A 24,885-nucleotide genomic window follows, 5' to 3' on the forward strand; every position below is an offset into this window, starting at 1 on the left:
CTTCATCATCATCTTGACTGATTATGGCTAGTACAAGCTTTTAACACTGAAATAATTTGGGCACCCCTATCCGTTCCAAATGTCAAACACTTGGGGACAGGCTTACAAAATCACAAAACAACACAACACCCATGACTTTCAAAATCATCATCATTTAGCGTCCGCTTTCCATGCTAGCATGGGTTGGACGGTTCAACTGGGGTCTGTGAAGCTGGAAGGCTTCGTCAGGCCCAGTCAGAGCTGGCAGTGTTTCTACGGCTGGATGCCCTTCCTAACGCCAACCACTCCGCGAGTGTAGTGGGTGCTTTTTACGTGCCACCCGCACAGGTGCCAGACAGAGCTGGCAAACGGCCACGAACGGATGGTGCTTTTACGTGTCACCAGCACGGGGGCCAGGCGAGGCTGGCAATGGACACGAACGGATGGTGCTTTTACGTGCCACCGACACGGGGGCCAGACAGAGCTGGCAAACGGCCACGAACGGATTGTGCTTTTACATGCCACCGGCACGGGGGCCAGGTGACTTTCAAAATCATTTTTTCACACTCAGAATTCCATGCTTCCTGCAATCCACTAACATTACAACTGATGCCCCCACCCCGTCCTTCTCTTTACTCTTCTACTTGTTTCAGTCATTTGACTGTGGCCATGCTGCAGCACTGCCTTTAGTCAAGCAAATCGACCCCAGGACTTATTCTTCGTAAGCCTAGTACGTATTCTATCGGTCTCTTTTGCCGAAACTGCTAAGTTTCAGGGACGTAAACACACCAGTATCGGTTGTCAAGCGATGTTGGGGGGACAAACACAGACACACAAACACACACACACACATATATATAGGCACAGGAGTGGCTGTGTGGTCAGTAGCTTGCTTACGAACCACATGGTTCCGGGTTCAGTCCCACTGCATTGCACCTTGGGCAAGTGTCTTCTAATATAGCCTCGGACCGACCAAAGCCTTGTGAGTGGATTTGGTAGACGGAAACTGAAAGAAGCCCATCGTATACATGTATATGTGTGTGTGTGTCATCATCATCATCATCATCATCATTTAACGTCCGCTTTCCATGCTAGCATGGGTTGGACGGTTCAACTGGGGTCTGGGGAGCCCGAAAGCTGCACCAGTCCAGTCAGATCTGGCAGTGTTTCTACAGCTGGATGCCCTTCCTAACGCCAACCACTCCGAGAGTGTAGTGGTGATTTTATGTGCCACCGACACAGGTGCCAGACGAGGCTGACAAACGGCCACGCTCGGATGGTGTTTTTTATGTGCCAGCCACCGACACAGGTGCCACGAGGCTGGCAGACGGCCACGCTCGGATGGTGTTTTTTATGTGCCACCGACACAGGTGCCAGACGAGGCTGGCAGACGGCCACGCTCGGATGGTGTTTTTTATGTGCCACCGACACAGGTGCCAGACGAGGCTGGCAGACGGCCACGCTCGGATGGTGTTTTTATGTGCCACCGACAGGTGCCAGATGAGGCTGGCAAACGGCCACGATCGGATGGTGCTTGTTACGTGCCCACAGCACGGAGGCCAGTCGATGCGGTACTGGCTACGGCCACGTTCGGATGGTTTTCTTATGTGCCACATGTCACCGGCACTGGTACCACAAAGATACAAATTCCATTGATGTTCATCTATTTTGATTTGTTTTGATTTGATTTTCACTTGCCTCAGCAGGTCTTCACAAGTGTCACAAGAAGGAAGGTATGCACAGGTGGACTGACTACGTCCCAGGTAGGGGCCATGGGTTATGGCCTGACTAGTCTTGCCGGGTCTTCGATGGTGTTTTTATGTGCCACCACCGACACAGGTGCTAGATGAGGCTGGCGAACGGCCACGATCGGATGGTGTTTGTCATGTGCCCACCGCACTGACTACGGCACTGATGGATTTCTTGTGTGCCACAGGCACTGGTACCACAAGATGTGTATATATATATATATATATATATATATATATACACACACACACACATACACACACACACACACACACACACACACACACACACACACACACATACATATATATAGGCACAAGAGTGGCTATGTGGTAAGTAGCTTGCTTACGAACCACATGGTTCCGGGTTCAGTCCCACTGCATGGCACCTTGGACAAGTGTCTTCTAATATAGCCTCAGACCGACCAAAGCCTTGTGAGTGGATTTGGTAGACGGAAACTGAAAGAAGCCCATCATATATATGTATATGTGTGTGTATATATATATATATATATATATATATACACACACACACACACACACACATACATATATATAGGCACAAGAGTGGCTATGTGGTAGGTAGCTTGCTTACGAACCACATGGTTCCGGGTTCAGTCCCACTGCATGGCACCTTGGACAAGTGTCTTCTAATATAGCCTCGGACCGACCAAAGCCTTGTGAGTGGATTTGGTAGACGGAAACTGAAAGAAGCCCATCGTATATATGTATATGTGTGTGTATATATATATATATATATATATACACACACACACATATATATATGTATATATATATATATGTATATGTATATATATATATATATATGTATATATATATATATATATATATATATTATATAATATATATAGGCATAATTAAATCTCAGAATGAGATTGAAACAGTAATCGCTCGATAATGTAAAGTATAGAAGCCATCTTATCATGGCTAACCACATTGGGGAGGGGGTGTTACTGTAGCTTATAGCCCCAAGAGATCTTCGTCTCTAGATGGCTCTAAACACAATATCTGTGTCCTTGAAGTATTTGCAAAGGGAGGCCATCCCTTCCTCGCAAGCCTGAGTGATACGCCCGTTGACGAGGGACAAACATCCCGAAACTAGTTCGAGCGTATCACTCAGGCTTGCGAGGAAGGGATGGCCTCCCTTTGCAAATACTTCAAGGACACAGATATTGTGTTTAGAGCCAGCTAGAGACGAAGATCTCTTGGGGCTATAAAGCTACAGTAACAACCCCCTCCCCAATGTGGTTAGCCATGATAAGATGGCTTCTATACTTTACAAAATATATATATATACTATCTCTTATACTTAGTGTTCCTATTTTTTTCCCCTCAGGTTTCACTATGTAAGGGCAGATAAAGTCATGAAGCTCCGATCTCTGCTAGACAAAGTTGGAAACATGCCTGGCATGATGGATGAAGAAAAAGGTAACTCAACATGACCCTTACATTTTGTTTTGGGTCAAATATTCAATGTTAGTCTTTTATCTTTCACCGGTTTCAGACATTGGACTGCAGCCATTCTGGGATTTTTCTTCATTGTCCAGCCTGCAATGTCCCTTATTTTCCTTCCTTTTCAGTACCTCACCTCTACCCAACTATTCCTCCTATATCTTTATGTCCCCTCCTGGCATTAATCCCGCTTATTTGTCTTTCTCTCTCTTCACACAGACCCAGAGGAACTTTTGAACTGCCTTTTTGGTCACGTCATGAAGGCAGACCCTCTACTGCAGTTAAGGTAAGAACTCACATTACAGTTCGCTACAGAGACAGTTTCGGCATCACTATACATCACTACCAGTGGAGGCACAATGGCCCAGTGGTTAGGGCAGTGGACTCGCGGTCGTAGGATCGCGGTTTCGATTCCCAGACCGGACGTTGTGAGTATTTATTGAGCGAAAACACCTAAAAGCTCCACGAGGCTCCGGCAGGGATGGTGGTGATCCCTACTGTACTCTTTCACCACAACTTTCTTTCACTCTTACTTCCTGTTTCTGTTGTACCTGTATTTCAAAGGGCCGGCCTTGGCACTCTCTGTGTCACGCTGAATATCCCCGAGAACTGTGTTAAGGGTACACGTGTCTGTGGAGTGCTCAGCCACTTAAACGTTAATTTCACGAGCAGGCTGTTCCGTTGATCGGATCAGCCAGAACCCTCGTCATCGTAACCGACGGAATGCTTCCATATTCCACATCACTACCACCACCTATACACACAGGGTCAGATTTAGACCTTGTTAGGTCCCTGGCACATATGCAGGGTGTTTGGGCTAAATTTGACAATTAATTATGTCCCCTTTTTTTAGGAACATCATCATCATCACTGTTCGACTGTGGTCGAGACAATGGAATTTACCATGCTATGCCAGACTTCACGGTCCATCATAGCATTACGGAGGTCCTGTTGCTGGATGCCTGTATCCCTGGAGATTACATCAGGGTAGGAGAGTGTGCGCCCTCTGGTATTGCGAGTAGATGGCTTCCAGAGGAGAAGAGTAGAAATTACCTCGTTTTCAGTTCTACAACAATGTCCAGCAAACTGGACTCTCCTACCTTTCACAAGAGGTGACACAGGTGGTAGTTTCCCATATATTTTTACTTTGGTTGGATGACGCTTCCATGAGAGATTTTGAGCTCTCATAAGGAGGCGAGTGTAGGTTCCATCCAACTGCCTCTCGAAGAGTGTGCGCCCTCTGGTATCGCGAGCAGATGGCTTCCAGAGGAGAAGAGTAGAAATTACCTCTTTTTCAGCTCTACAACAATGTCCAGCAAACTGGACTCTCCTACCTTTCACAAGAGATGACACAGGTGGTAGTTTCTCATATATTTGTTAAAAGAGACCAATAGAATAAGTACTGGGCTTACAAAGAATAAGTCCCGGGGTCGAGTTGCTCGACTAAAGGCGGTGCTCCAGCATGGCCACAGTCAAAATGACTGAAACAAGTAAAAGAGTGTGTGTGTGTGTGTGTGTGTGTGTGTGTGTGTGTGTGTGCATACAAGCATGTACATATGTATTTCTTTATTTCAGTTCCTTACAACAGACATTTTCATACCAGCTTTTTATTGAAAGAGACGAAAACCTGGAATTACCTACAATTCAGCAGCTGTTTGAAATGTCCTTCTTGGAGTCCAATATCAAGTTATCAAAGGTGAGTTGAAGTTCCATTTATGGTTCTGCTGCAGTATTTTGCACACCTGTGACCTCTTCAGCTACCATTTCCATCCATGTGTATCCACCTGTTCTTTGTTTAGTCCATTCTCTCTTTTCAGGGTGTGCATCCTCATCTGGGCATGCGTTTGCATCTGTATCTGCGTGTACAGACACAGATACAAACACAAATGCATGCCCACATAAGGACACACATCACAGAAAGACAGAATGGGCTAAAGAGAACAGGGGGATACACATGGATGGAAATGGTAGCTGAAGAGGTCACAGGTGTGTGATGAAAGATTTCCTTAGGAAATATGAACAATGATAAGTGAGTGAAGACCAAATATATACTGCATGTGTTTATTTAGCAAGAATAAAAATGACCATCCCAAAACATAACAATACACACACACACACACACACAGAAACATGCTAATGGCTTAGTTTTCAGTCTTAGCTATGAGGTTGTTCTCTTCTCTGAGGATCCAGCTGGGGCAATGGCTTGTGTTGGCCGGTCACACATCTGATGGTAACTGTGGATGAGGAAATATCTTGCAGAGATGGGAACAGACCAGGACGCTGTCAGAGGTTTGCCTGGGACGAACCTGAGAAAATACTGACTAACGATTGATGCTATGACACACCGCAACAGCCCCAAGCCCCCATACCTGATCTAACCTGTGGTTCTTCAACAAACCAAGACACCAGCACCAACACTAACATCAGACAAAGGAATTAAGTCGATTACATTGACCTGAGTGCATAACTGGTACATAATTTATTGACCCCGAAAGGATGAAAGGCAAAGTTGACCTCGGCGGAATTTGAACTCAGAACGTAACGGCAGACGAAATACCTATTTCTTTACTACCCACAAGGGGCTAAACACAGAAGGGACAAACAAGGATAGACAAACGGATTAAGTCGATTATATCAACCTCAGTGCGTAACTGGTACTTATTTAATCGACCCTGAAAGGATGAAAGGCAAAGTTGACCTCGGCAGAATTTGAACTCAGAACATAGTATATTATTTACAATAAGAAAGATAACTTTGTCGTGAAGAAGAACGACTATAAATTCTTTAGCTAATTTCTTCTTTCTATTTAACCCTTTAGCATTTAAACTGGCCATATCCGGCCAAAAGTATTCTACCTGTTTTATGATCAAACTGGCCAGATCTGGCCTCTAACACCAACCCTACAATATCATCCTAAAAATTAACAGCTACCTCATCAAAATCTCATAACTACAAGATGATGCATGATTAGTTCAAAACAATGTGGATGAAAAAGCATTAATTTCAGCAGAATAATGCGAACACTAAAGGGTTAATACATTAACCAACAAATCAAAATAGATTTGTGATTAACTTAGACATGGCATAAAAATTTACCGATGTCTCAAAAGAGTGAGTGCCAGGGAGTTATGTGACAACCAACGAACACTGAAATATCTTCCAAAATCCAGGGTTTTTATAACTGCTCAACTTGACAAGTATTCTTTACGAAACTTCTAGAATCTTTATATGAGCAGTTATATTAACCAATGGAAAAAAAAAACGAAAATGATTATTCTTCGGCAAAGACATTACGTCATATTGCCAATTCGCACCACATTTCAAAATGGCTAAAATGGTTATTGCTACAATAGCGACAGACGAAATACCGCTAAGCATTTCGCCCGGCGTTCTCATAATTCTGCCAGCTCGCTGCCTTCTTACCACGTGGCCATGCCCACACATAACATTAACAATAATGTTTTTTTGTTTCCTTTCCCAGGTGCCATCTTGTTTGATTCTTCAGATGCCGAGATTTGGCAAAGACTATAAGATGTACAAAAAAATTGTTCCCAGTCTACAGTTGGATGTAACAAATGTCTTAGAAAAAGGTACGTATCAACCGCCTCTAGGTGGTTGCTTGACATGCTAGAAGTAGCAGCTAGGTCTCATATCTCACTAATTCCTTTAAGAAAAAGAAGAGTACTCTCTCTCTTTTACTCTTTTACTTATTTCAGTCATTTGACTGTGGCCATGCGGGAGCACTGCCTTTAATCGAGCAAATCGACCCCGGGACTTATTCTTTGTAAGCCCAGTACTTATTCTATCGGTCTCTTTTGCCGAACTGCTAAGTAACAGGGACGTAAACACACCAGCATCGGTTGTCAAGCAATGCTGGGGGGACAAACACAGACACATACACACATACACACATATATATATATATATACATATATACAACAGGCTCCTTTCAGTTTCTGTCTACCAAATCCACTCACAAGGCCCGGGGCTATAGCAAAAGACACTTCCCCAAGATGCCACGCAGTGGGACTGAACCCGGAACCATGTGGTTGGTTAGCAAGCTACTTACCACACAGCCACTCCTTTTTGTCTTGAATATTTTATCTTTTGTTTTTTACTAATTTCAGTCATTGGACAGAGGCCATGCTGGGGCACCGCCTTGAAGGGTTTAAATCAAAGAGGTCAACCCCAGCATTTATTTCTTTTAAGTTCATTATTTACTCTATCAGTCTTTTTTTTTTTTTGCTAAACCTCTGAGTTACAGGGACATAAACAAACCAACACCAGTTGTCATGCACTGATGTGAGGAGAGATTCAAACACAAGTATAATCACACACACACACACACACACACACATGCATAGTTCCTGATGAGACATAAGTGAAACAATGTATTTTGTCATCGGATTAAATGAGTATGGATTAAATACCTTTATTTAATCTCAGACAAATCTTTGAATATTTTGTTCAACGTGGCTAGACATGGCTTCTTTTTAAACTTGTCACACCCTGGAATATTGTATATCATCATCATCATCGTCATTGTTTAACGTCCGTTTTCCATGCTAGCATGGGTTGGACGGTTCAACTGGGGTCTGGGGAGCCCGAAGGCTGCACCAGGCCAGTCAGATCTGGCAGTGTTTCTACAGCTGGATGCCCTTCCTAACGCCAACCACTCCGAGAGTGTAGTGGGTGATTTTATGTGCCACCGACACAGGTGCCAGACGAGGCTGGCGAACGGCCACGCTCGGATGGTGTTTTTTATGTGCCACCGACACAGGTGCCAGACGAAGCTGGCGAACGGCCACGCTCGGATGGTGTTTTTATGTATATATATATATATATATATATATATATATATATATATATATATAGGGAGAGTTTAGGTAAAAAACAAAAGACGAAGACAGGTGGTGTACAAAACAAACATATATTAGTATAACACTCTGGAATAGAAAAAGTCTTTTACGTTTCGAGCCTATGCTCTTCTACAGAAAGGGACACAGAAAAAACAAGGAGAGAAAATATATATATATATATTACAAAGTGAGATAGGGGTTATGAGTGTAACCCACTATGGGATATCATTTATCCAATATACTGCCAGTAAAGTACCCAGAAATGCTAAGAATTGCAATGCCACTAATTCATTTATTGTATTATATGGGCAAAGGTAAAATGTTTTACCTCAAATTCATAACACAAAATAAGAAAATGGTGGAATAGATTTCTATCAGTCATCAACTACTAGATAATACCAATTCATATAATTTATTAACTAATTATTTAGGAACATCAATTAGTTAATAAATTATATGAATTGGTATTATCTAATAGTTGATGATTGATAAAAATCTGTTCCTCCATTTTCTTATTTTGTATATATATATATATATATATACGTGCAGGTGGCACGTAAAAAAACACCCACTACACTCACGGAGTGGTTGGCGTTAGGAAGGGCATCCAGCTGTAGAAACTTTTCCAGATAAGACCGGAGCCTGGTGCAGCCTTCTGGCTTCCCAGATCCTCGGTCGAACTGTCCAACCCATGCTAGCATGGAGAACGGACGTTAAATGATGATGATGATGATATATATATATATATATATATATATATATATATGGAGAATTCACAAAAAAACAAAAGATGAAGACAGGTGGTGTAGACAACAAACAGATGTATTAGTTTAATGCTCAGGAAGTGAAAAAGTCTTTAATGTTTCGAGCCTATGCTCTTCAGCAGAAAGAAACACATATGTATATGAATGACCATGGATTGCATAAGTCTGAGGCATAAGTCCGGCCAAGGTTGTTTTATGGAAGACCAGCAGTTGCCCATGCATGCCAACCTCCCCCTCTCCATGCCACCTATGTTATCGAAAGGAAAGGCAAAGGTCGATACAGGTCGGCTCCAGTGACCTCACAACGAGTGAACTGGAGCAATGCGAAATAAAGTGTCTTGCTCAAGAACACAACACACAGCCCGGTCCTAGAACTGAACTCACTGCCTCATGACTGTGAGCTCAATACTCTAACCACTGAGCCATGCACCTTCATTAACGAACAAGAATGTGAATACTCTCTTTTCCCTTTACTCTTTTACTTGTTTCAGTCATTTGACTGCGGCCATGCTGGTGCACCGCCTTTCATCGAGCATCTCGACCCCAGGGCTTATTCTTTGTAAGCCCAGTACTTATTCTATCGGTCTCTTTTGCCGAACCGCTAAGTAACGGGGACATAAACACACCAGCATCGGTTGTCAAGCAATGCTAGAGTGACAAACACAGACACACAAACACATATATATATATATATATATATATATATATACGACAGGCTTCTTTTCAGTTTCCGTCTACCAAATCCACTCACAAGGCTTTGGTCGGTCCGAGGCTATAGTAGAAGACACTTGCCCAAGGTGCCACGCAGTGGGACTGAACCCGGAACCATGTGGTTGGTAAACAAGCTACTTACCACACAGCCACTCCTGTGCCTATATAAATTGATTCAAGAAATTCCAATATTCATTCTCTGACAAAACACAGTAAGTCAACTGACTGCGTTTTGTTAGCAGACAGCAGAGATGGATGGTATTAATTTCAGGATAAATTTCATTTTCTAATGATTTCTCAGTAAAGTCGCAGGAGTGACTGTCTGGTAAGTAGCTTGTTTACCAACCACATGGTTCCAGGTTCAGTCCCACTGCGTGGCATCTTGGGTAAGTGTCTTCTACTATAGCCTCGGGCCGACCAAAGCCTTGTGAGTGGATTTGGTAGACGGAAACTGAAAGAAGCCCATCGTATATATGTATATATGTATATATATATATATATATATATATATGCATGTGTGTGTGTGCGTGTGTGTGTTTGTGTGGCTGTGTTTGTCCCTCTAGCATTGCTTGACAACCGATGCTGGTGTGTTTATGTCCCTGTCACCTAGCGGTTCGGCAAAAGAGACTGATAGAATAAGTACTTGTGAGTGGATTTGGTAGACGGAAACTGAAAGAAGCCTGTCGTATATATGTATATATATATATATTATATATGTATGTATGTGTGTGTATATGTTTGTGTGGCTGTGTTTGTCCCTCTAGCATTGCTTGACAACCGATGCTGGTGTGTTTATGTCCCTGTCACCTAGCGGTTCGGCAAAAGAGACTGATAGAATAAGTACTGGGCTTACGAAGAATAAGTCCCGGGATCGAGTTGCTCGATTAAAGGCGGTGCTCCAGCATGGCCGCAATCAAATGACTGAAACAAGTAAAAGAGTAAAAGAGTAAAGAGTATAAATTGATTCAAGAAATTCCAATATCCATTTTCTGACAAAACACAGCAAGTCAACTGACTGTGTTTATACTCTTACTCTTTTACTCTTTTACTTGTTTCAGTCATTTGACTGCGGCCATGCTGGAGCACCGCCTTTAATCGAGCAACTCGACCCCAGGACTTATTCTTTGTAAGCCCAGTACTTATTCAATCGGTCTCTTTTGCCGAACTGCTAAGTGACGGGGACGTAAACACACCAGCATCAGTTGTCAAGCAATGCTAGGGGGACAAACACAGACACACAAACACACACACATATATATATATACATATATACGACAGGCTTCTTTCAGTTTCCGTCTACCAAATCCACTCATAAGGCATTGGTCGGCCCGGGGCTATAGCAGAAGACACTTGGCCAAGATGCCACGCAGTGGGACTGAACCTGGAACCATGTGGTTGGTTAGCAAGCTACTTACCACACAGCCACTCCTGGTATTATGGTATTAATTTCAGAAAAAATTTCATTTTCTAATGATTTCTCAGTAAAGTGTGTTATTCATTTCTTTGTTGTTTTTCTTATCTTCCTCAATCTATTCAAGGTCCACGGGAATGTGTTATATGTGGTAAACTAGCGACTAAGGAGTGTAAAGAATGTTACAAAGTACACGGAGAAGACCTCTATACAATAGCTTTCTGTGACACCTGTGACGAATTGGTAAGTGTATTTTACCTTTGCATCAATGTAGCTTAACTCTGCATTCCTTCCCGAAATGCCCTCATCCCATCACATATATTTCGGATCCTTTCGGTTTGAACGGCAGTTTTTTTAAAAATAATTTCCACGTAACTAAACACTTTTAAACTTCGTATACTGGTAGAATGTGTTTATAAAACATCTTTTTTCTCTTGGCTTTATTGAGAAAATTCTGTAGTTTGTAAGATATTTGTTGTTGTTTTTCTTCAATTTCTGCAATTTCAACCAATCAATGACGTCTATTGAGGTAAAAAGAAACATTCTGTGCCGTATGAATATGTCCCTCGTTTAAGAAACAGGGATCTTTTCGGTTTGAAGAGCAGTTTTTTAAAATAATTTCTAGGTAACTAAAAAATTTTAAACTTCGTATACTGGTAGAATGTGTTTATAAAACATCTTTTTTCTCTTGGCTTTATTGAGAAAATTCTATAGTTTGTAAGATATTTGTTGTTGTTTTTCTTCAATTTCTGCAATTTCAACCAATCAATGACGTCCATTGAGGTAAAAAAAAACATTCTGTGCCGTATGAATATGTCCCTCGTTTAAGAAACAGATTCGGTTTATTTACATTTCTGAAGAAAAAAAGATACCCTTCCCCCCAACCCAACCGTAAATCTAAAACAGATTGAACAGATCGATACTAGGGTCATAATTATGGGTGACAATTTCATATGACACTGCTAGAAAAAAATGCCATTTAAACCGAAAAGATCCTATATTTCAGGATACAAGCAGTTTGAAATATGTAGACAGACACTGTCTGGTTGTGCTGATGGAATAAGCTGATGAGCGTACCACAGATTTATCCCCCCTTCATTTTATCAAACACATGGAGTTAAGTCCCTTCCTAAGTTCACGTTGATGTCAATTTGACATTCATAAAAAGTGTATATTTATACTGATAATAATAATAACGAAATTATTGTATACAGTGCTCAGGTGCACCACAACTTGTCAAAAAGTGCGTATAAAGAATATTCAGTAATGTACAAATGTCTGGAAAGCGAACAGTGTATGAGTCAGATACATGCTTGTGTGTGTATGGAGGGGAGAAGATAAGGTGTAGTGTTGGCGAATCTCTCAGGAAGCATGGAAGTTTTGAAGGATGCAGTGCTCCGACAACTAACAACTGATGCCGGCAGTCTGTTCCATGCTTCAGCAACTCTCAGTGTGAAAAAATGTTTCGTAAAGTCATGGGAGCTGTGCTGTTTTCTGACTTTGTAAATATGTCCACGGGTGTTAGACGGGTGGAGTTCGAAAAGGTGCTCAGAGTTATGGTTTGTAAGATGGTTGATTATTTTATGGGTGTCTGCCAAGTCAGCTGCCAGACGTCGGAGCTTCAATGTGTCCATGCCCAGGGAAGTAAGGTGTTCATAATATGGCAAATGCTTGATGGAGGGTATTCTCTTGGTTGTCAGATACATGCTTGCGTGTGTATGGAGGGGAGAAAATCAGGTGTAGTGTTGGCAAATCTCAGGAAGCATGGAAGTTTTGAAGGATGCAGTGCTCCGACAACTAACAACTGATGCCGGCAGTCTGTTCCATGCTTCAGCAACTCTCAGCGTGAAAAAATGTTTCGTAAAGTCATGGGAGCTGTGCTGTTTTCTGACTTTGTAAATATGTCCACGGGTGTTAGACGGGTGGAGTTCGAAAAGGTGCTCTGAGTTATGGTTTGTAAGATGGTTGATTATTTTATGGGTGTCTGCCAAGTCAGTTGCCAGACGTCGGAGCTTCAATGTGTCCATGCCCAGGGAAGTAAGGTGTTCATAATATGGCAAATGCTTGATGGAGGGTATTCTCTTGGTTGTCAGATACATGCTTGTGTGTATGGAGGGGAGAAAATCAGGTGTAGTGTTGGCGAATCTCTCAGGAAGCATGGAAGTTTTGAAGGATGCAGTGCTCCGACAACTAACAACTGATGCTGGCAGTTTGTTCCATGCTTCAGCGTGTGTATGGAGGGGAGAAAATCAGGTGTAGTGTTTGCGAATCTCTCAGGAAGCATGGAAGTTTTGAAGGATGCAGTGCTCCGACAACTAACAACTGATGCCGGCAGTTTGTTCCATGTTTCAGCGTGTGTATGGAGGGGAGAAAATCAGGTGTAGTGTTGGCGAATTTCTCAGGAAGCATGGAAGTTTTGAAGGATGCAGTGCTCCGACAACTAACAACTGATGCTGGCAGTTTGGTTCCATGCTTCAGCGTGTGTATGGAGGTGAGAAAATCAGGTGTAGTGTTGGCGATCTCTCAGGAAGCATGGAAGTTTGAGGATGCAGTGCTCCGACAACTAACAACTGATGCTGGCAGTTTGTGTTTCATGCTTCAGCAACTCTCAGCGTGAAAAAATGTTTCCTAAAGTCATGGGAGCTGTGCTGTTTTCTGACTTTGTAAATACGTCCTCCTCTCACATCTCTTCTTCCACTTCTTCCAGAACCACAAACAGAAGCGCAGAGAACACAAAAGGACCAAATTAAAAGAACACAGATACTTCAGCGAACACACCCACAGCCAACAGACCCCGATCATACCCCGCGAGAAGATGGAGCTGTTTGCTGTCATCTGCATTGAGACTAGTCATTACGTATCGTTCGTTAAAAACAATAACGAGGGAAAGGAACCGAAATGGGTCTTTTATGATTCCATGGCAGACAGAGAAGGTAAGGAACAGAGATTGGTGAATGGTGGTGGTAGATAAGGCGGCAGGAGCTGGCAGAAACGTTAGCACACCGGGCGAAATGCTTAGCAGTATTTCATCTGCCGCTACGTTGTGAGTTCAAATTCCGCCGAGGTCTACTTTGCCTTTCATCCTTTCGGGGTCGATTAAATAAGTACCAGTTACGCACTGGGGTCGATGTAATCGACTTAATCCGTTTGTTTGTCCCCTCTGTGTTTAGCCCCTTGTGGGTAATAAAGAAATAGGTAGTTGTGGTGGGCTCCCTCTCACTTTCTCTCTCTCTCTCTCTCTCTCTATCTCTTTCCACCTCTCTCTCTATCTCTCTCCCTCTCCACCTCTCACTCTATCTCTCTCCCTCTCCACCTCTCTCTATCTCTCTCCCTCTCCACCTCTCTCTCTATCTCTCTCCCTCTCCACCTCTCTCTCTATCTCTCTCCCTCTCCACCTCTCTCTCTATACATCTCCCTCTCCACCTCTCTCTCTATCTCTCTCTCCCTCTCCACCTCTCTCTCTATCTATCAGTCTGTCTGTAGGGAGCTGGGTGTTGAATGGCAGTGGTGGATGGTTTTGACTGAGGACTGGCGAACCAGAAGTCTGCACCAGGCTCCAGTCTGATATGGAAAGGTTTCTACAGGTGGATGCCCTTCCTAATGCCAACCCCACTCCAAGAGTGTAACGAGTGCTTTTTATGTGCCACTGGTATGAGGGCCAGTCAAGTGGTACTGGCATTGAACACGCTCAAATTATGCTTTTTACGGCCACCAGCACAGGAGTCAGTGTGTACTGGCAACAACCATGCTTGAATGGTGTTTTTTACATGCCACTGGCACAGGAGCCAATCAGGTGGCACTGGCAACGACCGCCATCATTGTCAATTTCATCAGCAACATCATTATTACCATCATCATTGACAATCCTTCTCATCACCACCACTACTACCACCAACACAACCACCACCACCACCATCATCATCACTGCCACCAGCATCCTCATCATTGCCTTCACCATCACCACTGCCACCACCACCACCATCATTATCATCATCACCATCATCATCACCATCACCACCGCCACCACCACCACCATCATTATCATCCCCATCATTATCATCATCACCATCATCATCATCATCATCATCATCATCACCATCACCACCACCACCACCATCATCATCATCACTTCCACTAGCATTCTCATCATTGCCTTCACCATCACCATCTTCACTGCCACCACCACCACCACCATCATTATCATCATCATCATCATCATCATCACAAGCATCATTGTTGTCAGTATAACCTTATTTTTACCCTCACTTATTATTTTTCTTTTTTCTTTGCCCCCCTCTGTCCAGGTTGTAATGAAGGCTACAACATTCCAGAGGTCCGTTACTGCCCCAACCTGCAGAAGTGGATCACCACCAGTGACCTTGACTACGTGGATCCAGACCAGCCGGAACTGCAGCGTCGCCTCTTCTCCGACAGCTACATGTGTCTCTACCAAAACACACAGGCTATGATGTTCCAGTGAGCAGTCACGCTCGACTGAACACTCACCTGCTGACGTTCCCCACAGTCACACTGAACCGTTTCATAGAACATTTGATACTGCTACTACTATTTATGTCGTTATTATTATTATTATTATTATTATTATTATTATTATTAAGGTGGTAAGCTGGCAGAATCATTAGCATGCTGGGCGAAATGCTTAGCAGTATCTTGTCAGCCTTCAGATTAAGAGTTCAAATTTCGTCGAGGTCGACTTTGTCTTTCATCCTCTCGGGATCAATAAATTAAGTACCAGTTGCATACTAGGGTTGATGTAATCGACTGACTTCCTCCCCCAAAATTTCAGGTCCTGTGCCTACAGTAGAAAAGATCATTATTATTATTGAGTGAGAGAGCAGTTCATGCCATCAAGGTGACACTGGGGTAAAATATACGAAGCCAAGTATACCCATCATGACTAGCCGTGTGATAAGGGTACACCAGGCACATGCATCAAAACCATATGTGCATGACATGGTGATCTCATACAAAGATAAACAGCACATGACCTTGCAGGTGGGGCCCAGTTAGAATTTTCTTCGGGTTGAGTAGCCCATCCTGCTCAAAAGGTCCCTGAATAAGGGTTGTTTAAGGATGTTGAAAGAACCACCCATGTTTCCAAAGGTGAATTATCCAAACCCCAAAGAATTCCTTTCAACACACGGCTATGATGCTCCCCCACTACTTCTGCTTGTGATCAGAGATGCCCATATCGTCAGCCACTAAGGGACATGCTCAACTGATTAAAGTCAAACAACTGACGAGCAAATCTGTGGTATTGAGCAGAATATTTGCTATAGGCCATCTTTTATACCAAGACAAAACAATGTACATGATAACACTTCCAATCAGTTAAGATCAGAAGCCATGAGAGCCACTGCCTGGTACTGCATCAGGGCATTTATTATTATTATTATTATTATTATTATTATTATTATTATTATTACTACTAAGGCGGCAAGCTGGCAGGATCATTAGCACGCCAAGCAAAATGTTTAGCAAGACTTTGTCTGTCATTACATTCTGAGTTCGAATTCCACCAAGGTCGACACTGCCTTTCACCCTGTCGGGGTTGATAAAATGACATCCAGTTGTGTATTAAGATTGATGTAGTCGACTAGACCCCTTCCCCAAAAAATTTCAGGCCTTGTGCCTATTGTAGAAAGGATTGTTATTATTATTATTTTCATATTTATGATTATTATTATTATTATTATTATTGTTATTATTATTATTATTATTATTATTATTATTATTATTATTATTATTGTTATTGTTATTATTATTTTCATATTTATTATTATTATTGTTATTATTATTTTCATATTTATTATTATTATTATTATTATTATTATTATTATTATTATTATTGCTATTATTATTATTTTCATATTTATTATTATTATTATTATTATTATTGTTATTATTATTATTATTATTTTCATATTTATTATTATTATTATTATTATTATTATTATAAAAGTGGCAAGCTGGCAGAATCAGTAGCACACCAGGCAAAGCGGCTAGTCCCCTCCCTCCAAATTTCAGGCCTTGTACCTTTTGTAGAAAAGATTGTTATTATTGTTATCATAATCATCATCATTATTATTATTACACCTCTTCTAACTACAGGTCAGTGGATGGAAGAGCAGTGCCTGGTTATCTGCCCTCATGTTCCGTCTTCCCCTGTCCTTTAAGTCTGTCTTCACTTGACACCATTCCAAAGTCAATAAAATGTGTTAGTCATGTGCAAGGGACAATATATATTGACTCAAAAATTACAATATATTATAAAATGTGTTACAGTCATGTGCAAGGGACAATATATATTGACTCTAACATTACAATATATTATAAAATGTGTTACAGTCATGTGCAAGGGACAATATATATTGACTCTAAAATTACATTATATTATAAAATGTGTTACAGTCATGTGCAAGGGACAATATATATTGACTCTAAAATTACAATATATTATAAAATGTGTTACAGTCATGTGCAAGGGACAATATATATTGACTCTAACATTACAATATATTGTGATAATCCATCATTATTCTGGATAACTTTGCTTTATATATCATTTCACTAGTAATATATTTACAATGGGACTCATCCAAAAGTATTTAATTCCATTTTGCACCATGTGTGGCTTTGAGCCAAAACTAGTTGTTTAACCTCATCCCCTGATACGGCCAGCACTTAAACCCTAATCATCGCTTCCCCCCACACACACAGTCACAGGAGGCTTTTTATGGGCCTGACTCTTCTATCTTCTGCTAAAGCCTCAGGCTGATCAAAGCCTTGTGAGTGAATTTGGAAGACAGAAACTGAAAGAACCCCATCCTTTGTATATATGTGTATATTTATATGTGTATATGTATCTGTATATATATATATGTGTGTGTGTGTATATATATATGTGTGTGTATATGTATTTGTGTATATATGTATCTATATATCTATGTATGTGTGTGTATATATATGTGTGTGTATATGTATGTGTGTATATATGTATCTATATATCTATGTGTGTGTGTGTATATATATGTGTGTGTATATGTGTGTGTGTATATATGTATCTATATATCTATATGTGTGTGTGTATATATATGTATATGTGTATACATATATACATGTATGTGTGTATATATATATATATGTGTGTGTGTATATGTATATATATATATATATATGTACATGTGTGTATATATTATATATATATATATATATATAAAAATGTGTGTATATATGTATATATATATGTGTGTGTGTGTGTGTGTGTGTATATATATGTGTGTGTGTGTGTGTATATATATATATGTGTGTGTCTATATATATATATACACACGTGTGTGTATATAATTAGATATACAATATGCATGTATATAAACATACACACACACACACATATATATATATAATTGAATCGAACATTAAAAATAACAATACAACAAAAGCCAAAAAGACTTACCCATTGAATGTATTAGCTGGATTTAATTATTATTTTGTTATTGTTATTATTATTATTATTATTATTATTATTATTATTATTATTATTCACTTTTATTGAAGACAAATTTCTTCATTTGTTCCCCGCCCCCCTTACATCTAGTTGGTTTTGACTTTAGCCCTATTGTGCAGCACCTTGGAAAGGGTCTTCCACTAGGGTGTTGAGCCAACCAAGCAAATTTGGTAGGCAGAAACTGTGGAAGCCTGCCACACACCCACACACACATCAAAAAAGAGTTACCTAAAATATAAATTTATAGGCTTTTCATTATCATCATCATCATTTAACGTCCGCTTTCCATGCTAGCATGGGTTGGACGATTTTGACTGAGGACTGGCGAACCAGGTGGCTGCGCCAGGCTCCAGTCTGATCTGGCAGAGTTTCTTCAGCTGGATGCCCTTCCTAACGCCAACCACTCCGAGAAAGTAGCGGGTGCTTTTTACGTGCCACCGGCACGGGGGCCAGTCAGGCGGTACTGGCAATGACCTCGCTCAAATCTTTTTACACATACCACTGGCACAGGTGCCAGTGAAGCGACGTTGGTAACGATCACGCTTTAATGGTGCCCTTTTACGTGCAACGGGTACAGAAGCCAGTTGGCTGCTCTGGCAACGATCACGCTCGGATGGTGCTCTTGGCACCCTACTAGCACAGGCATAAGCGCCAAAAATAAATATCTTTAAAAAAAAAGGCAACTGTCAGGAACACTTTGGAAGGAAATTTTCAAACATATATGCTATACACATGTTTGTATGTGTGCATATGTACATAGGCACAGGAGTGGCTGTGTGGTAAGTAGCTTGCTTACAAACCACATGGTTCCGGTTTCAGTCCCACTGCGTGGCACCTTGGGCAAGTGTCTTCTACTATAGCCTCGGGCCAACCAAAGCCTTGTGAGTGGATTTGGTAGACGGAAACTGAAAGAAGCCCGTCGTATACATATATATATATATGTATGTGTTTGTGAGTCTGTGCTTGTCCCCCTAGCATTGCTTGACAACCGATGCTGGTGTGTTTATGTCCCCGTTACTTAGCGGTTTGGCAAAAGAACCGATAGAATAAGTACTGAGCTTAAAGGCAGTGCTCCAGCATGGCCACAGTCAAATGACTGAAACAAGTAAAAGAGTAAAGAGTAAACACACACACACACACACACACATATATATATGCATGTGTACATAGTTTTGTGTTTGTTCCCCCTCTTCACTTAAAAATTGGCCCTGGTGTTGGTTTATTTACATCCCCATAACTTAGCAGTCTGGCAAACGAGACAGATGCCAGTAAGTAGCACACTTAGAGAATAAGTTCAGGGATTAGCTTCGCTCAAATAAACCCCTAAAGGCCGCACCCCAGAATAACCAGAACCCACTGACTGAAACAAAGGCAAAAAAAAAAAAAAAAAGACAATACTCAAGTGAAACGTGATTCTGTGGTGTTCATGCTGTTCTCTCGTCACTGAGGCTGAGATATAAATAAACAGAAACCAACTTTTTTCTGATTTGTATGCTTTTGTGGAAGGTTTTTCAGCTGTGCAAACCAATGTCCCCAACCGAGCAAACGAACGCAGCTTCACAAATTGAAATAATTATTTTTGTAATAAATAAAGTTATTGAACAATGTTGCTGTTGCCGTTGTTGTTGTTGTTTAGCCCCCGGGTCAGTCATGGTGTAGCCGACCAGTGATTAAAGGCATTCCGTTCATGAGCAGGTGTGGTAAGAAGCTTGCTTCCGGTCGTACGACGAGGTCATATCTTTTTGTGCTGGTAAGCGTTTTGCTATTATAGAATTCCATTTTTTAAAAAAATTGTTATCATATTTATTCATGAGTGACTGTGTGGTAAGTAGCTCTTTTACCAACCACATGGTTCCGGGTTCAGTCCCACTGCGTGGCACCTTGGGCAAGTGTCTTCTACTATAGCCTCGGGCCGACCAAAGCCTTGTGAGTGGATTTGGTAGACGGAAACTGAAAGAAGCCCGTCGTATATATCTATATATATAAAACTGTAGTTGTGTGAGTGTCTGTCCCCTTCGATTTAGATTCCTAACTACTCCCACATTTTGCGGTGCAGTTTAACCAAATTCGGGTATCTTAAAGTCGTAATTCATATCGAGCCCGTCTGAGTATTAGCGCGCGTCTACGATTTTACATAATTTTTTATTCCATTTTAATGCATAATTTTTCGTGTGTCGATGGCGGCGGAGTTGGCGTCCATGGTCACACCTGCACCTGTTTGCTTCTCCCCCTTCTTCCCTCCCTCGTGAAGCTGTGGGGAAGGCAGGGTAAGGAAATCAACGTTGTAAAGTGTTGTCAAGGAGACCAGCGTTCTTTTAGAACATCGACTTCATGGCTTGAAGACACCAAAACAGAAATGGCTAAGAAAGCCCGAATTGGCATCTATAAGGGAAGTAACTCTCTAAAAATGCTTATATAGTTATTTCCCTTACAAACCCGAGCAACGCCAGGCGATACTGCTAGTGTAGATATATAAGTGTGTGTGTGTTTGTGTGTCTGTGTTTGTCCCCCTAGCATTGCTTGACAACCGATGCTGGTGTGTTTACGTCCCCGTCACTTAGCGGTTCGGGAAAAGAGACCGATAGAATAAGTACTGGGCTTACAAAGAATAAGTCCCGGGGTCGATTTGCTCGACTAAAGGCGGTGCTCCAGCATGGCTGCAGTCAAATGACTGAAACAAGTAAAAGAGAGTAAAGAGTAACAAACACTTCCTGCCGATTGCTGCTTACCCGAGAACATTGCTCTTTTATATTATATTCACCAGGTAACAAACCTCATACATTTTTCACAATTCTATAACAAGCGCCTTCTACTATAGCCTCGGGCCAACCAAAGCCTTGTGAGTGGATTTGGTAGACGGAAACTGAAAGAAGCCTGTTGTATACATATATATGTGTGTGTCTTTGTGCCTCTGTTTGTGCCCCCCCCCCTCCCATCACCGCTTGACAATCGGTGTTGGTTTGTTTATAAGGCGGTGAGCTGGCAGAAACGTTGGCACGCTGGGCGAAATGCTTAGCCGTATTTCGTCTGCCGTTATGTTCTGAGTTCAAATTCCGCCAACGTCGACTTTGCCTTTCATCCTTTCAGGGTCAATAAAATAAGTACCAGTTACGCACTGGGGTCGATGTAATCGACTTAATACCTATGTCTGTCCTTGTTTGTCCTTGTTTGTCCCCTCTGTGTTTAGCTCCTTCTGGGTAGTAAAGAGATAGGTATTGGTTTGTTTATGTCCCCGTAACTTGGCGGTTCAGCAAAAGAGACTAGGCTTGAGAAATAAGTCCTGGAGTCGATTTGTTTGATTTCATGGCGGTGCTCCAGCATGGCCGCAGTCAAATGACTGAAACAAGTAAGAAGAAAAAGAAAAAAGCACAAAAATGAGGCACTAAGACTCTTACCTTTATTTTGAACTTTCATGCCCGACCAGGCTCCTCGTCTCCTTCAAAAACCTGGACAGTGCCAAGTCGGGACATTTTAATATAAATCTAAAGGTGTCCTCGGGGAAGGAATTCATCACTCTGCACAAATCAGTCTCCCATATGACCTCTGCAGCCACCTGCAAGTTTTGGTGTCCAAATACTCTTTACTCTTTTACTTGTTTCAGTCATTTGACTGCGGCCATGCTGGAGCACCGCCTCTAATCGAGCAACTCGACCCCAGGACTTATTCTTTGTAAGCCCAGTACTTATTCTATCGGTCTCTTTTGCCGAACCGCTAAGTAACGGGGACGTAAACACACCAGCATCGGTTGTCAAGCAATGCTAGGGGGACAAGCACAGACTCACAAACACATATATACACATATATATATATATGTATACGACGGGCTTCTTTCAGTTTCCGTCTACCAAATCCACTCACAAGGTTTTGGTCAGCTTGAGGCTATAGTAGAAGACACTTGCCCAAGGTGCCACGCAGTGGGACTGAACCTGGAACCATGTGGTTGGTAAGCAAGCTACTTACCACACAGCCACTGCTGGCACACACATATTAAAATTTGACAGAAATCATTTCATGCTATTTTGAAATCTCCTCCAGTAAATCTAGTCTGGTTTGTGTGAACTTATTTGTGCTACATTTTCATGAATGACAACAATCTCACTACATCTTTGTGAATACGAACTTGTTGCTAAAACCTGTCTGCATCAACAATCCAGTATTGTTATGTGTTATCGTGACCCAGAATCAATGTCATTTCATATGTGCAGTCATGCTTATTACATATTGTGTGTCAGCTGTTTTCATTCTGTTGTGTATGCATAGGTATGGGGCTGTCATCATCATCATCATCATCGTTTAACGTCCGTTTTCCATGCTGGCATGGGTTGGACGGTTCGAACGGTGTCTGTGAAGCCAGGTGGCTGTACCAGGCCTCAGTCTGGAAGCCAGGTGGCTGTGCCAGGCCCAGTCTGGGGAGCCAGGTTGCTGCACCAGGCTCCAGTCTGGGAAGCCAGGTTGCTGCACCAGGCTCCAGTCTTGGAAGCCAGGAGGCTGCACCAGGCTCCAGTCTGGGAATCCAGGTGGCTGCACCAGGCTCTAGTCTGGGAAGGCAGGTGGCTGCACTGGGCTCCAGTCTGGGAAGCCAGGTGGCTGCACCAGGCTCCAGTCTGGGGAGCCAGGTGGCTGCACCAGGCTCCAGTCTGGGAAGCCAGGTGGCTGCACCAGGCTCCAGTCTGGGGAGCCAGGTGGCTGCACCAGCCTCCAGTCTGGGGAGCCAGGTGGCTGCACCAGCCTCCAGTCTGGGGAGCCAGGTGGCTGCACCAGCCTCCAGTCTGGGGAGCCAGGTGGCTGCACCAGCCTCCAGTCTGGGGAGCCAGGTGGCTGCACCAGCCACCAGTCTGGGGAGCCAGGCGGCTGCACCAGGCTCCAGTCTGGGGAGCCAGGCGGCTGCACCAGGCTCCAGTCTGGGAAGCCAGGTGGCTGCACCAGGCTCCAGTCTGGGGAGCCAGGTGGCTGCACCAGCCTCCAGTCTGGGGAGCCAGGTGGCTGCACCAGCCTCCAGTCTGGGGAGCCAGGTGGCTGCACCAGCCTCCAGTCTGGGGAGCCAGGTGGCTGCACCAGCCTCCAGTCTGGGGAGCCAGGTGGCTGCACCATCCTCCAGTCTGGGACTCCAGGTGGCTGCACCAGGCTCCAGTCTGAGAAGCCAGGTGGCTGCACCAGGCTCCAGTCTGAGAAGCCAGGTGGCTGCACCAACCTCCAATCTGGGGAGCCAGGTGGCTGCACCAGGCTCCAGTCTGGGACTCCAGGTGGCTGCACCAGGCTCCAGTCTGGGAATCCAGGTGACTGCACCAGGCTCCAGTCTGGGAAGCCAGGTGGCTGCATCAGGCTCCATTCTGATCTGGCAATGTTTCTACAGCTGGATGCCCTTCCTAATGCCAACCACTCCGTGAGTGTAGTGAGTACTTTTTATGTGCCACCAGCACAGGGGCCAGGAGAGGCTGGCAATGGCCATGAACAGTTGGTGCCTTTTACGTGCCACCAGCACGGATGCCAGTCAAGGTGGCTGGCCACGTTTGGATGCTGCTCTTCACATGCCAAGAAATTTGTTTCCCATCCATATGGCTCTGGGTTCAGTCCTACTATGTGGCACCTTGAGCAAGTATCTTCTACTATGGCCCTTGGTCGACCAAAGCCTTGTGAGTTGATTTGGTTATTGTTCAGTGATGACTGCCAGGAAATAAAGGATTGCTCAACCCCCTGGCTAGTCCCTATTATTCTGTAAGGAGCATAGTGCTGGTTTACCAGTTTCATCGGCGCCAGTGCCATCATCATCATCATTGTCATTATGGTCTTTGTTGCCGCTGAGGTCGACTTTGCCTTTCCTCCTTTCGGCGTTGATTAAATAAGTACCAGTTATGCACTGGGGGGGGGGGCATATATTCGACTTACCCCCCTCCCTGCAAATTTCAGACCTTGAGTCTATAATGGAAAGGATTATCATCATCATTGTCGTCATCATCATCATAATCATTACTATCATCATCATTATCACCACCACCACCACCGCCAGAGAGAGAGAGAGAGAGGATGGCTGAAGAAATAGTGAGAAAGGGAGAGAGGAAGGGGAGGAGAGGGAGAGATGGTGAGGGGAAGAGATTGGGAGATGGGGAGGAGAGGAGGAGATTGGGAAAGAGAGAGGGAGAGAGAGAGAGAGAAAGACATTGAGAGAGAGGAAGAAGGGAGAGAAAGATGTAGAATGGGGGAGAGAGTGAGAGAGAGAAGGACAGGGTGAGAGAGGTGGACAAAGAAAGAGAGAGGGAGAGATGGCAAGGGAAGGAAAGTGGTGGAGAGGAAGTGAGAGGGGGAGAGGGAAAGAGAAGCAGAGAGAAGGAGATGAAGAGATGTAGATTGGCAAAGAGAGAGAGAGAGAGAGAGAAAGAGGGTGAGAGAGAGTGGATGAGGTGAGAGAGGTACA

At 43.0% G+C, this 24,885-nt stretch overlaps 2 protein-coding genes across 5 annotated transcripts in view; one reads left to right on the top strand and one right to left on the bottom strand.

Moving 5' to 3' along the window:
* Positions 1-15,609, top strand: part of LOC115226057 (ubiquitin carboxyl-terminal hydrolase CYLD-like) — a 58,130-nt gene extending 42,521 nt beyond the window's left edge. For 2 of the 3 annotated variants that reach the window (XM_036514899.1, XM_029797029.2), the window contains exons 9-15: positions 3,085-3,176; positions 3,420-3,486; positions 4,776-4,896; positions 6,682-6,790; positions 11,073-11,188; positions 13,653-13,878; positions 15,250-15,609. In XM_036514899.1, the coding sequence (XP_036370792.1) occupies positions 3,085-3,176; positions 3,420-3,486; positions 4,776-4,896; positions 6,682-6,790; positions 11,073-11,188; positions 13,653-13,878; positions 15,250-15,425 (907 nt within the window). In that variant the 3' untranslated portion in view covers positions 15,426-15,609. The remainder of the gene's footprint in view (positions 1-3,084; positions 3,177-3,419; positions 3,487-4,775; positions 4,897-6,681; positions 6,791-11,072; positions 11,189-13,652; positions 13,879-15,249) is intronic. The other variant, XM_029797030.2, reaches the window with a different exon arrangement.
* LOC115226061 (MARVEL domain-containing protein 1-like) overlaps positions 1-24,885 on the bottom strand; it is a 347,770-nt gene that overhangs the window by 263,494 nt on the left and 59,391 nt on the right. The gene's annotated exons all lie outside the window — the stretch shown is intronic.

Source organism: Octopus sinensis, linkage group LG29 (assembly GCF_006345805.1).
Source record: "Octopus sinensis linkage group LG29, ASM634580v1, whole genome shotgun sequence".
In the NCBI taxonomy this organism is placed as follows: domain Eukaryota; kingdom Metazoa; phylum Mollusca; class Cephalopoda; order Octopoda; family Octopodidae; genus Octopus; species Octopus sinensis.